Source organism: Martes martes (assembly GCF_963455335.1).
Source record: "Martes martes genome assembly, chromosome: 16".
NCBI lineage: Eukaryota > Metazoa > Chordata > Mammalia > Carnivora > Mustelidae > Martes > Martes martes.
Window position 1 is genome coordinate 34460968 of NC_137904.1, and position 16767 is coordinate 34477734.

Sequence of the window (16767 nt, forward strand, 5' to 3'; positions counted from 1 at the left end):
CCAATGTTTCTTACTTCTGTATTTGTTTCCTTTACGGGGGGAGGGTTTGTTTCTGCCCTAATACTGGACTATGTAACCCCTGAACTATCCTCCCAAATGTGCTCTTAATCCATCTTAAACAGATTCCTCAGTCTGACTCTTAAGATACTGCCCAGTATGGCCATGAATTTTCCAGACCTTTTTATGTCCACTGCTTCTTCACATCATTTCTCTGATCTAGCTGAACTGGACCACTTGTTCTTTTCCTGACTCTGAGACCTTTTGTTCCATGTCTTCGCTCATTCTGCTCCCCCTGACAAGAAAGCTTTTCTTATTGTCCATGTTTATTAGTATCCTGTCCATTCTTCAACACCCACATCAAATATCCTCTCCTTCAAGGTGGCTTTCTGATACCTTGAGAAAAATGTGTTTCCTTTTCTTTTTTCAATATCACTTATGATTCTGGCATATCTTAGCTCATTTAATAATAATTTGTATCATTATTTTACTGCTACCACTATACTGAAAGCCCCTTGCAGGCAGAGACTTTGTTTTACTCATCTCTGAATCTCCACAGTAGGTATCTAATATATATTTATTGACTTGAAATGAAATACCATGACCCAAACTGTATTTTATAATAGCAGTGCAGTCATATTATGGACTAATAATGTTCTTTGGATGGGGAACTCATTGCATGGGGTCATATTCACATCCAGGCCTCTTGGGAGTGGTATGGCCAATGTTATTAATCATTTGACACAGAAAAGGTGCAGAAAGTTTAAGTGATTGCCAGTGTCACACAATAGAGGACCCAGGACTCTCAAGTCCCAGTTTGCAAGTGTGATTCAGGCTTCTGTTAATAACTCTTTCTCTTCTGGAAAATAATAATTGCTATTCTTTAGTTGTTTTTGGCATCTGAATGGTTGGAGCAAGGGAAACTGAAAGGCTTAATCCATTTATCCTCAAGGGATAAATTCAGATTCAGATGCCCAGGTCTCAAAATGGCAGTTGCCTGTCTGCTAAATCTGGTGTCTGGGGAGCAATCCAAAGAGAGTCTGCCTCCAATCCATCCACCCAGCGCTCACCCTCCCACAAATCCTACAATTCATTTGAACTGATAGAACTCCTGCTAATTGCCTCTTATTGGCCTGTTATAAGATGAAGCATGGGGAAGAGACAAAGCCTCCCTATTCACATTCTCAGTGGGCAGCAGGGGTCTCTGCAAAAATAGAGAAACTGGGGCCCAGGCTATTCATTTTTGAAAGTCAGGACAAGATCTTCCACCATTCAGAATCCCACATTATAATCACAACACTGCATCCCGGGACGCTATTTTCTCAAATAGTCTGCTAGAAATCTAGAGCCTGTTTAATATTAGAGTCTGTTTAATAAATCAGCACTACATTGACTTTTTTTTTCTTCCAGAGTGATACGCACTTTACATTTTAATTTCACTATTTTTTTTTCCCATTTGGAGGTGAGAGAGAGAGAGAGAAGGGGCAGTGCTTTTCATGAAAACATCAGTTCTTGTATTTATGTTTTAAGAAAGCAAAGCGAAGGCAAGAACTGCAGCCTGATAACTGAACACTCTGTTTAGAATTCCCTCCTCTCCATTGGACCTTAGCTAGGTTTCAATAATTATTGCTCAGGCACATAGTCTTGGAGCTTTGCTTTCTCTCAGACTTGTACACAGTTCTAGGAAGGGTTGTTGCCAAAGCCATCATGTGATTTATTGACCCTCCACTGGGACAAGGGGGAACAGATATAACTTTGTGATTTTATTATAAGGAGGCTGGGTTAATATTTCTAGGTGAAACAAGCTACTATACCAAGTTCAAACATCTGAAGAGGGAGGTTAAGAAACCCTGAGTGTGGGGTGTAAGGATTATTCTGTCCTGGGGCTGTACAGACGTCGTCTGAGGCAGGGAGCAGGAGAAGAAAGGACACATTGTGACCCATTTCCAACACCTCCTGTGTGTAGAGGCGGAAGTTCCTTGCCTGCAGAGGGACACGCGCGGAGGAAAAATAGGAGAGTTACAACATGGCACTTACATAAACAACACCAAACTGGCATAAAACATCTAACAAAATTACACGACTTCAAGCTTGGAATTTTTATACAACATAAATATTAGGGTTCAGCCCATTTAATAATGCTATATAAAATCAAGATTTAAGGCAGTAATGTTCCACATAAACTCTGAAAACAACATTTATGCTTCTTATAAAAGCAGAAAATGATTGCATTCTGTGGGTTTTTCAAAATGATGAATATAATTACATGAAGCAACAAAAATGGATTGAATTAAAAATCTACTAGTTTCAATTTAAGTTGGTTAAAGGGGAAAAATGTAGTTTCTGGCCAAGGGTTGAAAAAATTTTACAAGTATCCAAAAAAAAAAGTTGTATGCACTCTTAGGCAGTTAGGCAGCCCTCTCCCAACATGTGTATGTAGCCCAAGAGTCACCAATGAAATATGAGCTGCTTCAAACCTGCTAAGCTCAAGAAACCCTTTAATAGTATCTACTGTCACAAGTAGAGCTGGTGTGTTTTTTTCTTCTCCTGAGTACATGGCCACCCCTGGAATAATCCAGTTTCTCCCCTAGTGCCTTTATGGCATCTTGTGCAATTTATTCTTCAGCAGTGTTGGCTGTTTTGGACTAACCTTGCAGTACTGACTTAAAATCTGAGCAGTACCCCAGTGGAAGAACACTCTTGGAGTCTCTAATCTATGTCCCTGTGACCATAGGTCAGGGGCCAATTCTGGGTTGTTGCTCTGTTATTTAAGAGAGCCAGTTACTCCTGTGATGGGCTTCCTGTTTTATAGGCTAAAATGGTTGATTCTGTGTGCACGTGTGTGTGTGTGCTGGGTATGGGGAAATGGTGAACCTAGGCCAAAAAGAAAAAAAAAAGAGAAACGAATTCAGCCTAATGCTACATCATGTTAACTTACTAGACAGAGCCTAATAAACTTTTACTGTTCTCTTCTGTGCCAACAGTTTTTCCTGAAGTTGCTTATTAGTGGTGGTTAGATTTGCACATTTCAATTTAGATAAGATGATAATTTTGACAGCAAATTCTCTATTTGTGAAAAGATAGCCATGGCATAACCTTGCCACTGCTGTAAGTTATACTACCACTAGACTGCTGTTCTTAGATAAATCATTTGTATATCTAACTAAGTGTATACTTATTTATTTATTCTCCTTGACTTGTGCTATCCCGAAGCTGAGACTTGGTGTCTTTTCAAGCTGGGCTAGTGAATTATTTTTCCTTGCTTGACCAGACCACAATAAAGCGGGTCCAGGAGCTGTGGAAGAGGTCAACATGAAGGAGATAGAGAAAAGCGGCAGAAGTGCAGTCTGTGTCCACTTGTAGGTGTCAAATTCAAAGTGTGCAGCATGTGCAAAGTGGTATTTAAATCACTGAAAATGAACTCATATATATTTTTTAAACTTCGGAAGTTTTATACACAATGCAGTTTCCATTAGCCATAAAAGAAGATAAAAATGGTAAACACTAGTACCTGGTGTAAAGGTGTATTGATCTGCTTAAGGAGGGCTTTCACTGCCATCTGGAGCTCGTAGAAGAACAGTTGCATGGGGCAGTCAGAAGTATGATCCACACTTTCCATAGATTCAGAGCCAGAAAGCTTTTGGACCCATTCCCACTCCTCTCTGTATGTTGAGTTAAGTTAAAATTAGAAATTTAACAAAAGTTCAGAACACAGCTCAGAACATTTTTACTGTATATGTCCAGAACCTGGATAACCAATTTTTGGTGGTTTAAAACTCAATACAATTCATGAAATTTGAACTTTTTGCCACCCAAATGGAATTTTAGAAGAGCTTTTGCTAATTTAAGCTTAGTTCACCTATCAAACCATATACACCTCAGAACAGCAGGTCTAATTTGTATCAATCAGTTTCTGAGATTGGAGCTTTGAAATATTTGGTAATAATTTCCTGTCTTCATTTTTCTTTCCCTGAAGATCCTCTGTAAGTTCTAAGGCCCTACATTTTACCACAGGGGCATCTGCTGGTTAATTCAGCAGTTGGGTAACCACAGGACTCTGGTCCAACTCAGGCAACAAACCACATGGCACATTTCAACCCTGGCCTGTTGTAATCGTGGGGACTATTTTGGTTTCTTACCCCTTCCAAGAGCTTGAGGAGAATCACAAACAGGAACACCAGACAATTCCAATAAAAGGAACCAGGGGACACACATCACTGCTTCCATCCTCTTTTCAAACCAGTCATCTGTGTCTTTATTCTGCGTGCTCTGTAATCCTTCCTAATGAACTTTTCCAAATGTCATGCAGAAGGGAGGGGAAAAGAATGATGGTGGGAGAAAACACATCTGGTTTGTCCCCCGAAGCCTGTTCTTCAAAAGGAGCTTAGAAAGATCAAGGTAAATGCTTCCTGGGAACACTGTTTCCACAGGTATGCTAGCTAGCATTAAGTCTCTAAACACGTTCATTTGGCCCAGTTTCTCCTCTTTCTAACTGTGCAGGGAGCAGCAATATGCTCTCAGGAGCAGGCTAGAGAGGGAAGGGAAGCCCTCCTCTTCGGGCACAGAAAGAGAGGAGGTGCTAACATATGTTCCCACCCATGTGAAAACCTTCTGAGGGCTCTCTCCAGTGGGCTATACCAGCCTGGGCTCCAGTCTGTGTGTCAGAAAATGAAGTTGATTATGACATAAACTTTTCATCAGAAAACAATCTTTTTTTAACAAACTATCCTCTTAAAAAAGTTTCTGTGTTCAGGGTATCTGTTTCCTTTTAATTCCTACACTGGAAAATACTATGGAAACTCTACCCTATTGTCCCAAAAAGAGAAACAAAATAAAAATTAAATCCTACTTCAATCTGGGCATCCTGTTGACTTCACAAATTGAAATCTTGGAGGACCTGCTTAGGAGTTGTTTCTTTTCTCCCATTGCTGATATTGAACAAAATGAGGGGGTTCTGACTAGCACAAGCATTCACAAAACCTAAAGGAGCACACTGCTAAAATAGCATCTGTAATCGAGTTAGAGAATAAATTACAAGTAGAATACCATGAAACATCTACCACTAACTAAGCAGTTTAGTCTATAAAGATGAGGGAGATGGAACTGGCAAGAGTGAAGGCTACTGGAATCTTCTCTAAAAATGAAACTTGGATCCTCGTCAAGGGGAAATTAGTTGGTATAACCACTAAAAGATAGAGTCTAAACCTTTAAGACACAAATCTAGAAAATGGATGAAAGTAACCATTGCTGAGTCAACCCACAAGTGAGCCATGTAACTAACCTCTTGGGAAGGATTGATAAGATAACCAAAGTTGATGTAGAAGTGACCACCAGATGGCAGACTTAAGGTCTGGGTGTAGTTGAATAGGTGAAAGATGAAAATATGGCAGCTAGTGAGTTCTTTGAAGAGCCCATCATCATTTCCTTTGTTGTCATCAAATAGTATTTAATAAACAATACAGTACAGTTAATAAGCTATTGTCACTTTATGGATCAAATTTTAAGTGACCGAATTAGAATCCCTTTTGGTTAAGCAAATCCATAGCTGTAACTAACGCACATCTAATTTGTACTGTGAAGCCTGATGAAGCCTCGAGAGTTCTTATCTATTCTGTCCTTTTTTTCAGGTTGAGCACAATTCAGTTCATTATAGTAGATTTTCGGAGGCCTGCTGGAGGGCTAGTTGTAAATCTGAGCCAGATTACCAAGATTGGGCAACTTTCCCAAAGCTAACAGGGTAATTCACCATAATGCCAAACCATAGAGCAGTTTCCAGAAGCACAGGCCTTGTTACTTTTTTTCTTCTTTATGAACCATAAAGAGTACAGGAAACATACAGTCCTCAGGCCAGAGGGTTAGGGATGGGGAGACTGAGCACAGGAGGATTCTTTAAGGGGAAATTGCTCTACCAGAACCCATTTCCACAAGTGATACTTTTAAGAAAAAAAAAAAAAATGACTAAGTTGTGAAGAAAAGATACCGGAAATAGAATGTTGAAAGAAAAGGGCATTTATTCATTAACCAGTTGAGTATTGGTGGTTGCCCGATGAATACCATAGAGAGGAAGTGTAAGGAGTGTGCACCTCCTTCGTGGGCTCACTCCTTCCACCAACCATCACCACAAACCCTCCTTATCCTAATGCTAAAATGCAGCTAAGCCTCTGTCCCAGTGTACTGGCACCTGGGGACATCTCATCACAGAAACTACACTGTGTCAGTTTGCTTCTGACTCATCAAACCCATCACTTGAGCCATGGTTTCATCACAAGGAAATCTGGACTCCTCACAACTTACTTGGAAATGTTATTGTTTTCACGGATCTTCACGTGGCAGAGAATGTTGGGTAACTTCTGGGTAACCAGAACTTTGATCTGATCCACAGAGCTACACAGCTTTAGGTAACCCAGATACAATCCAGGAGAGAGACGCTGATGACTCCTTTTGTGATAAGAGAGAATATCCTGTAGGGTAAAGAACAAAACAACACATAGAACACCTTGAAAAGGTAATCTCAAAACTTTTTCCTTTCTTAGGTATACAATGTCATAAATGAAAGGAGCTCTAGCTAAGCAATTAGGTAAGAAGCCTTGGATACCACCATGAATGTTAAGGACATGTTGGTGGTACAGGCAAGCTTATCTTCAGGAGAATTATCCTCCAAGCCAAGTAATTAGTCATTAATATAGCCTGCATGCCTCCTATTTCCCTCAGTTTTCAGAGCCAGGATGGGTGTATGGATTGTGATAGGGAATGAGAAACTAAAAAACTAGAATTCATAATTTCTGTCCTTTCAGGGCTAATTGTTTAGCTGGGGGAAACAGAAATTTGCAAGTGTAAAAGCCAACAAAGCAGTACAGGAAGCCTCATTATTTCAGAATAGTTGGTATATAGGAAAAGTCTTATTACTGAATGACATAGTTTAAAATTGGATCAAAATTTTATGGTAATTAGAAAATGACTTGATTGATTATCTTGAAAAATGAAACAAAAGTAATAGCAACAGGTTTGTTTATCTTACATTATTAACACTTAAGATGTAGTTATTCATTAATTCTGAGGATGAAGAAAGAATCAAGTATTGATTCCTTTTTTTTTTTTTTTTTTTGGCTTAGTGTTTTAGGCTAAATTGTCTGATAGCTGAATGCTATTCCTCATGTTTAACTTATACAACATGATCATGAAGAGGATATTTTCGCAAGAGTATTTGAAGTCTTCATATCTTTTCCCTGGCTTTTAAAAAATGTTGATAAGTCAGGTCATTCTCCTAGGATTCTTGTTCATTTTGTGTTCTTCAGCTGTTAACTGGCCTGCCACTGCTGGATTCTTAATTGTCAGCAGCTTTGCCTGTGATTTGATCAGGTCTCCACATCATCTTCATCAGCTTCAAGAAATTCTGTATCTTTTACAAGATTTTAAAATTTGTCTTGTAATAGATTTGCCTGGAATTTGCATTGTATTTTCACATCATAATATTCCACAAGCAGCAGAGACTGAGTGAAGCTGTAGGTGCAAGAGCAAGTGCCGGCCTAGTTGAGAGCAGAGGGATGTTTGATTGGGGTCGTGTTTTATGTGTGGTCGCCTCTCCAGTGAACTATTTTTGTGGTGACTTTTGCTTCCCTATACAACTGCAGGAACTCAGATAGCGAGTAAGTAGAAATATGTATCAGTAGTTAAGACCTTTTTTAACCATTGGGCAGTGGGGGAATTGAAACAGAGTTAGAAGTGATGAGTCAGGTAAGCATTCGTATAGGCCAGAATGTAGCCTGGTTTTCTGAGAGAGTGAAAAGAAGGAAATGCAGGGAAAATTAAAAGGAAGAGAAAATCAAACATTTAAACTTGTACGGAATTCTATATGGAACAGAGAGATATGAATCCTTCCTTGACCTGTATACTCTGAAGGAGTGATCCGTCCTTTGTGGAATTCACCATCTGCAAAATCTAACATATGCTATTGTGTATCATCTCCTCTGTCCCATCCTTTATCAAACATACTGAGTTCCAGGCACTACAGGAGACACTGAGGTTTCAGGTGAACATTATGTGATCCCTACTTTTGAGAAGGTTGAAAAAGACAGATGAGTAAACAAATGACCACAATATTCTGAAATCGGTTTTATAATAGAGGCAATGGAGGCATAAAGAGGAAGGAATACGTACTATTTTTCCTCTTTTATGTTCTTTTCTTGAACCAGGCTATGAAATTAATGGCAGTACTATGTTTTCTATTGCTTTGTGTCCTTAGTACCCAGTGCTATTTCTGTATATAGTAGATACACAACATGTGAAAGTCCAGATAGGTCCCTAAGCCAGAACATAGAAGAATAGCAGAAGAGGGACAAAATAAGAATGGTCACAGTTGGGAGGAAGGCATAACTAGCAGGTACAGAAAAGCAAAGGCTAAATAACTTTTATGATATTTGGCCAAAAAAAAAGACTAGAAAAATAGGATTTTGTGTTCAAGAAGAAAGGGATTTTTATTAATGTCAGGAGATGGATAAGGCAGAACTTTTTGATGTCTCCTATCTTACCTCTTTACAAAAGATCACAGGAGTGGACTGGAGAAAGTTCAGTTAAAGTGAAATTTTGAGAAATGAACAGGCAATAAGAGAAACAAATGAGAGAAGGGGAAATGGAAGTATTCAGATCAGCAGAACTGGATGATATGCACCCTAGAGATACTTGCTGTACAAGCACATGTGGCCACAAACCCACAGGTCATTATTTTTGAGAAGTGATGGGGAACTGGAAAAGTCCTTAGAGACTAGGAAAGGGCAAATATACCTATCTTTAAACAGGAAGGAGAGAGACACAGGATGACCCTGGTAATTAAAGACCACCAACTCATTGATCTTTGAACAAAATGAGAATGAACCATCAAATAATCAATTTTCAGTTACCCAGGAATCCTGAGACACTTTTAAATAGGAGGAGTCAATGTGGTTTTGTGAAGGGCAAATCATATAGACAATGTTAATTTCCAGCAACAAAAGAGCAGAATACATAGACCAGGGAGAAGTCTCCGGTGTGATCTGTTTGCCTAGATAATCTGGCAAAAGTAGAATCTTGACCACATTACTTTAATAAGCTGACTATCTGGGTTGAAGATTTGTGGATGATGGAGGTGGTGTGAGAACAGTAGACATGTTGAGTGATGGCCCTATAGGGACTTGTCCTGAGGGCCTGTCTCTTTAGCTTATTGAGGGCCTATCTCTTTAGCTTATTTATTGATGTTTCAGACAAAGAAATGAAGAATGTGTGTATCAAAATGGTGGGTCCCAAATTTGTTGTGGTTTTATTTTCTAGAAAATAGTAATAAAGCTCTGAATGATCATATGCACTGGAAAAATAAGCTATCATAATTAGAGTTGAAACTTAATAAGAAAATATCTTTGTAAAGACCCAAACCCAGGAAAACAAATACAGGATGGATATAAGAGAAAAACATGTGGGGGTTAGAACTAACCACAAATAGAATGAGAGTTAGGAAGACACTGTCGTAATGTAAAAACCAACACCATTCTTAGATGGAGTAATTTACTCTTTTGTTCACTTTTTTAAAAGGACTGACTGAGCATCTGCCTATGTTTTCCTGCCTTTCATAGTCATTTATCCTTCATTAGTCAGATTGTTTTTAGAGCCTGAGAAATGTATGGGAAGAGAAAGAAACTGTCCCATTCATATAATCTTAGGTACACTAGGAAGGCCTCCTAAAGCAAATCCAAAGCCTTTGGGCCCATATATTGCCTGATTTGACTTCTAACCTGTTTTTCTAGGCTTTAGTTTCATTACGGTCCGTTTGTGTCTCTTATCTCCAGCCAAAATTTATTGCTTTTTCCTTCCTCAGACATATCCTAATGTCTCTTCTTTCATTCTGTTGGTTCATGAATTCACTTACTCGACAACTTTTATTGGGCACCTACTATGTATCAGGGTGTTGTGCTAGAATATTAATGACATCAGTGAGATGTGATCTTCCCTTTCATGGAACTCAGATTTCCATGTGTGAGAGAGACATGGAGCAAATTTTTCTAACTCAAGGTGATAAGGGTTGTATAATATCCATTGTGAGCCCAAGGGAGGATATATCTACTTTTCCATTTCCTTATGCCTCATTTCTCTACCATGCCCTCTATTTAATTCTCTCTCTTTATTCTTCCTTCCTTCTTCCCTCCCTCACTTCCTTCCTCCTTCTCTTCTTCTCTCCTCTTTCCTTCCTACCCTCTCTTTTTCTCTTTTTTCCCTCCACCTGGTGAACTTAATTTACCCTTCATGGCTCAGCCAAATGTCACCTCTTCTACAACGCCTTCCCTGATATTTCCAGGGAGAATTAATAGCTGCTTTGTCTGTGCTCCCATAGTACACTGTTTGTACTGCTATCAGGCTCTGGTTTAATTCTGCCTTGTATTACCTTGATTTGTTTACAAGTCTGTCTCCCTCCCTTGACTGAACTCCTTGAGAGCAGGGACCTTGACTTACTCATTTGTTTTTCCTATAGCACCTAGAAGGGTTCCTGGCACCTAGTTGGTGCTGAAAAAATGTTTATTAAATATGAAGTGAGAGGCCTAGACGTAGGGGAATCTGGGGCTGGGCCTCTCGAAGAGAATATGCTGTGTTGGTATAGGGACCAGGAAGGATCTATCCAACCACCCTCCCTTGAGCAGGTATCCTAAGAGCTTGTTAGAAGAATGATAGATGCTTTTCTAGCAACTACAGGACTTTTGTTTCATTGCAGAGGGAATGGAAACTGAATTGTCCAGGGATAGCAAAGGTCATAAAATGGTGGCCCAGGTCTTTGTGGGCCCAAGATTATATGGACTGCAAAAAATTGTTTAAAAAATTTTAAAGATTTTATTTATTTGAGAAAGAGTGAGTGAGAGAGCACGAGTGGCAGGGGAAGGGGCAGAGGAAGAGGGAGAAGCAGACTCTCCACTGAGCAGGGAGCCTGACTCGGGCTCTATCGCAGGACACTGGGATCATGACCTGGGCCAAAAGGCAGATGCTCAACGGACTGAACCACCCAGGTGCTCCAAGAATTTAAATTTTCTAAATTATTTTCTAACCTTTAAAAATAAAGAGATTTAATTCAAAACTCTGTAGATTTTCCACTTTCTCTTTAAAAACTGGAAAACATTTCAACATTGGGACCAAGTGCCCTCCAGATTAGTCTCTGTTGCTTCTGCTTGTTTTCTTTCTTTTTTCTTTTTTCAAGTTTTTATTTATTTATTTATTTATTTATTTATTTATTTATTTTCTTTTTAAGTTTTATTTATTTATTTGACAGAGAGATCACAAGTAGGCAGAGAAGCAGGCAGAGGGAGAGGGAAGTAGGCTCCCTACTGAGCAGGAAGCCCGATGCGGGGCTCGATCCCAGGACCCTGGGATCATGACCTGAGCCGAAGGCAGCCACTTAACTGACTGAGCCACCCAGGCGCCCCTCTTTTTTTTTTTTTTAAATTGAGATGTAATAACATACTATAACATTCACCCTTTTAAAGTGTGAAATTCTGTGTTTTTTTCCTATGTTCACAAGCTTGTGTGACTATCAGCACTACCTAATTCCAGATCATTTTCATCACTCCACAAAGAAGCCTGGCATTCATTAGCTGTCATGCCCTAGTCCATCCTCCCTTTGCCCCTGGAACTACTCATCTACTTTCTGTCTCTGTGGATTTGCATGTTCTGGATATTTCGTATAAAGGGAGTTGTATTAATATGTGGCATTTTGTGCCTGGCTTCTTTCACTTAGGGTAATGTCCTCAGCATTCATCCACTTTGCAGCATGGATCAGTGCTTCACTCATTTTTATGGCTGAATAATATTCCATTTATGGATATACCACTTTGGTTTATCCATTCATTAGTTGTTGGGCATTGGTTGTTCCCACTCTTTGGGCCCTTGAATAATTCTGCTATGAACACTGCTAAACAGGTTTTTGTGTGAACCCAATTGTTTCTCATATCCAGGTCAACTGGCTTACTTTCATTCATCTTCTTGATTCCTACAGTTTTTGATTCCCATGTTTTAGGGGCTGCATGGAGGTAGAAAAAACAGGAATGTGCTGGAAAAAAGAAACAACAGAGAAGGGCAGAAGAAATAGTAGGTCTTGGGTATCACAGGTGTAAGGAGGCACAGGGTGACCAGGAATGCCTGAGGAGGAGGTGGTGGTGGCAAACTTCACGGGCTTTCTCTAAGATTATACTTTTTTTCCAAGGATTCAAAGAAAGGGAGGGAGGGGGCATGTAAAGCAGCTTGGCAGAATGGGAAGGGTACCTGACTAGGAGTCAGAAAATTTGGGTCCTAGTTTCTCCCATGCTGCTTTTTGGCTGATATGACCTTGAGGAGTTATTTCCCTAAAATCCGTAGCTTCATTTGTGAGTGGGACACAATCACAGATGTGAATAAAACTGCCCAATCTCACTGGGTTTTCACAAAGATCAAATGATATTATAGATGTGACAAAGTGTTTATAAACTTGAAAATATAGTACTAATGTGAAAGATTAATCTTCAAGAAGAGTTCACCTGTGAAGTTTCCAGTTATTAAGGTGACCCAGGAGATCAATGTCTGAGTAACTCAGCACCTGAGAGGGGCCTCCCTATTGGAAATACTCTCATTGCCAATTAGTTTGCTCAGAGGGACTCTAATTTGTTCATAATAACTCTCTTTTTCCTAGACGAGTGTGGGATTGCTTCCTTCATCCCTCTCTCCCTCCCTCCCCTCTTTTTTTCTTTCTTTCTTTCTTTTTTTTTTTTTTTAAGGATTTCTTTCTTCTAGATATGAGAAAGTCCTGCAGTGAAGGTCTGGGATTTGAGAGCATCAGGAATTTGAGAGGGTTAGACCCTGGAGCTTCCTTGGGGCCGTACAGATTAGTAGATTAGTTATGGACCCAGATTTTGTTAGAGCCCTTACCTGTTTTGAAAACCCCACTGCAGATCATACAATTTTTATGCAACTTTTCCTTAGTTCTTATAGAAAAATAGACAGAGTGGTGTAATGCCCCAAGGGATGACTGAGCCAGTTCCAGGGTCTGTGGGAGGGTATGGATCGGAGGAGATGGCCTAGGTATGCTTTGAGGAGGGCCAAGCATTATTTGGATTTTTCTGAGTAGAGAAATAATAACAATCACTAACATTTATTTTAGTGCTCACTTTTGCTACTCTTCTAATGCTTTATGTATTAACTCATTTAATCTTCATTCAAACCCTGTGAAATAGAGTTTTTTGCAGAGGAGGAAATATGAGAGATCAAAAATTAAGTAACTTGCCCTAGTCACATAACTAGACAAGGTGGAGTCAGGAATCATACCCAGCCAGCCAGGTTCCAAAGTGGTGCCTTAGTATGTGTTGTGATATGGCAGGAAAAAGCCTAAGCCTCCCATCTGAAGGTCTGGTGGTCATCACTCTACTGACCATAAAAGGAGACTGGTTTGTGGCCCAGCCTGCTTTGGGCAAATACCAAAACTTGTGACTACTTTCGTGATGAGTTGGTGGGGCCAAATCTTGACTTAATTAGGCGTGATTGGATACCAGCCCCAGTAGTTTTATTCCCCATTTCCTCTTCAGTGTAAGACCTGAATGGAAGGAGGGGAGAGAGAGGTAGGAGGAGGAGGAGAGTGGGGGTGGGTGGGAGTGACATCAGGCAGAAATGTGCCAGTCAGAGGGGGTAAATTTTCCATTTGAATCTGTGTGGAAACCTGATCTTGCCTCTATTTTTGGTCTCCTTCTCTAACAACCTTTCGCCAGATTGGAATTTTTCTGCACCCGTAACACATTTTTAATGTAATAAGTCTAGGAGAAACCAGGTATTATATCATGCTGGGGCCTGTGCTGTGTTTCTAGGAGCAAAGGTAGCCCAGACCCCAGTTTATCCCTATAGGGGATTAGTGTATTAGTCACCCTGTAAAAGCTCAATTTATTATGATTTTTAAAATGTTTCTTTTAGCACTTGCTTATAAAGGGTGAAGAGGGGAGCCACGAATATGTCTGTGTTCCCTGCCTCCATCTCCTACACACACATGTACACACACACACACACCCCCTCTATCAATTTCATATGAACCCAAATTCTGTAAAATCAAAGCCAGAGGTATTGGCTTTGACCAATTAGCTTACCTTTGCTACACTGGACTCCATTCTGGTTTGGGCTAGTACAAGGAAAGTAAAGGTGAGATTACTGTATCAATCACTTCTCAGTGAGGAATGAAAATAAGATAGTGGGGGGCTCCTGGGTGGCTCAGTGGGTTGAGCCTCTGCCTTTGGCTCAGGTCATGATCTCAGGGTCCTGGGATCGAGCCCTGCATCAGGCTCTCTGCTCAGCGGGAGCCTGCTTCCTCCTCTCTCTCTGCCTGCCTCTCTGCCTACTTGTGATCTCTGTCAAACAAATAAATAAAAATCTTAAAAAAAAAAAAAGAAGAAAATAAGATAGTGGGCTGGTGGCTTAGCTTTTTAGGGTGATCATAAAGGGCTATAGGTACCAAAGCTGGGGTTTATGTGGGACAGAGCCCTTTCTTTCCCTTTACTCTGGGGTGGCTGTCTTGTACACATATGCCACCAGTTGCACAGGGCTCAATCAAGGTAGGTGTTTCTGCCAGCTTTACCACCTAACTGCAGAGTACTATAGAACTCATCCCCATGACTGGGCTTAAAAAAAGAAAAAGAAACAGTGTGACACCCATGTTCACATAAGAACTCATGAGGGGTGTGATGGTATGGAGAGAGCACTGGACTCAGGACCAGAAGATGTGTTTTATATCCTGATTTGGCCAGCCAGCCTGAGTCTTGATCTAAGCTGCCTGAATTTTGAATTTTGGTGGCTATTCTAGTCTCCAGTGAGTCTTTAATGCTTTATTTCATTTCTAGTCCCTCATGACTGCAATCCTAACTCCTGCCCAGGAATGTGATGTCAAGTGGCAGAAAGAAGCCTGATTCCAGTCAGAAGATCTGAGTTTAGGTTTCAGCCCTCCATTTTCTCGCTGTGTGCCCAGGGGCAAATGCAAGTTTTGGGGGACTGAAGTGAATACAATTTTTGGTGCCTTCTTTAAGAAGAAGAATATAAAATTGTTGGGATCCCTGCCAGGGCACTGGAAGGGGCTTGTACAGGCGAAGAGCTAAATTGTGCTGGAGCTTCATTAGCTTCACTAACTCTGCCTCTCTGTGTGGCCGTATGTTATATATAATTTCTTTAAGCCTCAGTCCTTTCATTCTTATAATGGACTTTATCATGCCTGCCTGACCCAGGGGAGCATTATGAGGAACAAATGAGTAAATAGGTGTTAAGAGTTTTTGTTCAGAGGGTTTTACACACACACACACACACACACACACACACACACACACACACAGTCCAGGAATGTATTATTATTATAGTCCCTTCAGGTATTGGTTTAATGTTTTGATTATACTACCTATAGACCCCTACTCAAATATTTGTCTCAAAGTTTCTTGTTGGTTCTTCGGTCAGGGGTATTTTTGGAGTGCTCACCACTTGTATTGCTTGATGAATTCCAGAGCTGGAGAGTGATAAATAAAAAATTAGCTTCTGAATCTTTCCTGTGTGTGGGATACAAGCAGTGAAATACCTCTGGGCCTCTCCACTTCATCACTGCATTTGTAAGTGGCTCTTGGTATATTTCACTGGAGTCTCAACAAGTGTGTTTGGAACTTTAAATATGCAGTATTAGAAAACTCAAAAGACTACCTACCTGGATGGTGATCAGTAAAATGTCTAAGGCTGTTGGCTCCTCAGGTGTTGACAAAGACTTCCTCTGGCTTTGGAGCTTTGAGATCTGCATCCATTTGCCATTAAAAAATGAATAAAGCATCTCCACTTCTCTGATGGTGACTATGAGGATGTTTCCGTGCCGGTCTTTAATGGGCTCATAGTAAACTCTTCCCAAGTTGTGTGTTCCAAGTAAGTTCTAGAAACAAATAGATTTCTGGTAGCTGGGATGATACTGTGCAAACAAAGCAACATAACTGCAACAAAAGACACTGCATAATTAACTGATATTTCTGAAAAGTTTTTTTATTTTTTTAAGCAAATTTAAACCTAGAGTATGTGCCACCACAGAAATGTACTTAACAGAAGCTCAAAGAAAATCTCTTCACCATAAGCCTACAAAGATTATAGTAAGAGGCACAAAAATTATGTTTTTTTAAGCAAATTCAATATCTGTAAATATCTCTTACCCACATAGACACACCAGCCCATAGACCTCAGTTACCAGCACTTGAAGAGAATCCCAGATGTTTTAAAGAAAAATGCCTGATATTTCAAGTATGCCACTTGTGGAGTTTTCAAGAGATCTACAGTAAGCTGGTATGAAGTGGGGTTGTTTAAAATGAAGAAGTGAATTGACAATGTAGCACATTGTACAGGTCCCCAAATGACTGCACATTCCTTTCAAGATACTTTAATTGGGAAATTGGCCTGGTTTGACTTATCTGAATTTCAGGGGTTTCTATTTATTTAAAATTACGTTAAAATTATTTGTAAGCTAGGTCAACTGAGGCAGACAATACTTTTAGTAAGGTAGGAAGAGAAAGATGCCACATCAAATGTGGAGAGGCCCACTTTTATTACTAAAATAAACATAATTTTTAAAATATGCAGGGCTTGAAGATTTCTAACCTAGAACACTGGATGAATAGGATAAAATACCCTTTTACTTTGAATATCTGTGATTTTTCAAAGATATAAACAAACCATCTCAGCACTCCCAGCAGCCATTTGTGAGCTCAGATAAATGTTGATGACCAGTTAGCAGGAGAG

General features: G+C 39.9%; 1 protein-coding gene across 1 annotated transcript in view; it reads right to left on the reverse strand.

The window, feature by feature from the left end:
• ANKFN1 (ankyrin repeat and fibronectin type III domain containing 1) overlaps window positions 1-16767 on the reverse strand; it is a gene marked incomplete at its 3' end in the record, with an annotated part of 408951 nt that overhangs the window by 29617 nt on the left and 362567 nt on the right. Inside the window, exons 14-17 of the mRNA XM_080827400.1 lie at window positions 15698-15913; window positions 6292-6458; window positions 3509-3659; window positions 1812-1980 (exon numbers count right to left, since the gene is read on the reverse strand). Coding sequence (XP_080683526.1) covers window positions 1812-1980; window positions 3509-3659; window positions 6292-6458; window positions 15698-15913 — 703 coding nt within the window. The remainder of the gene's footprint in view (window positions 1-1811; window positions 1981-3508; window positions 3660-6291; window positions 6459-15697; window positions 15914-16767) is intronic.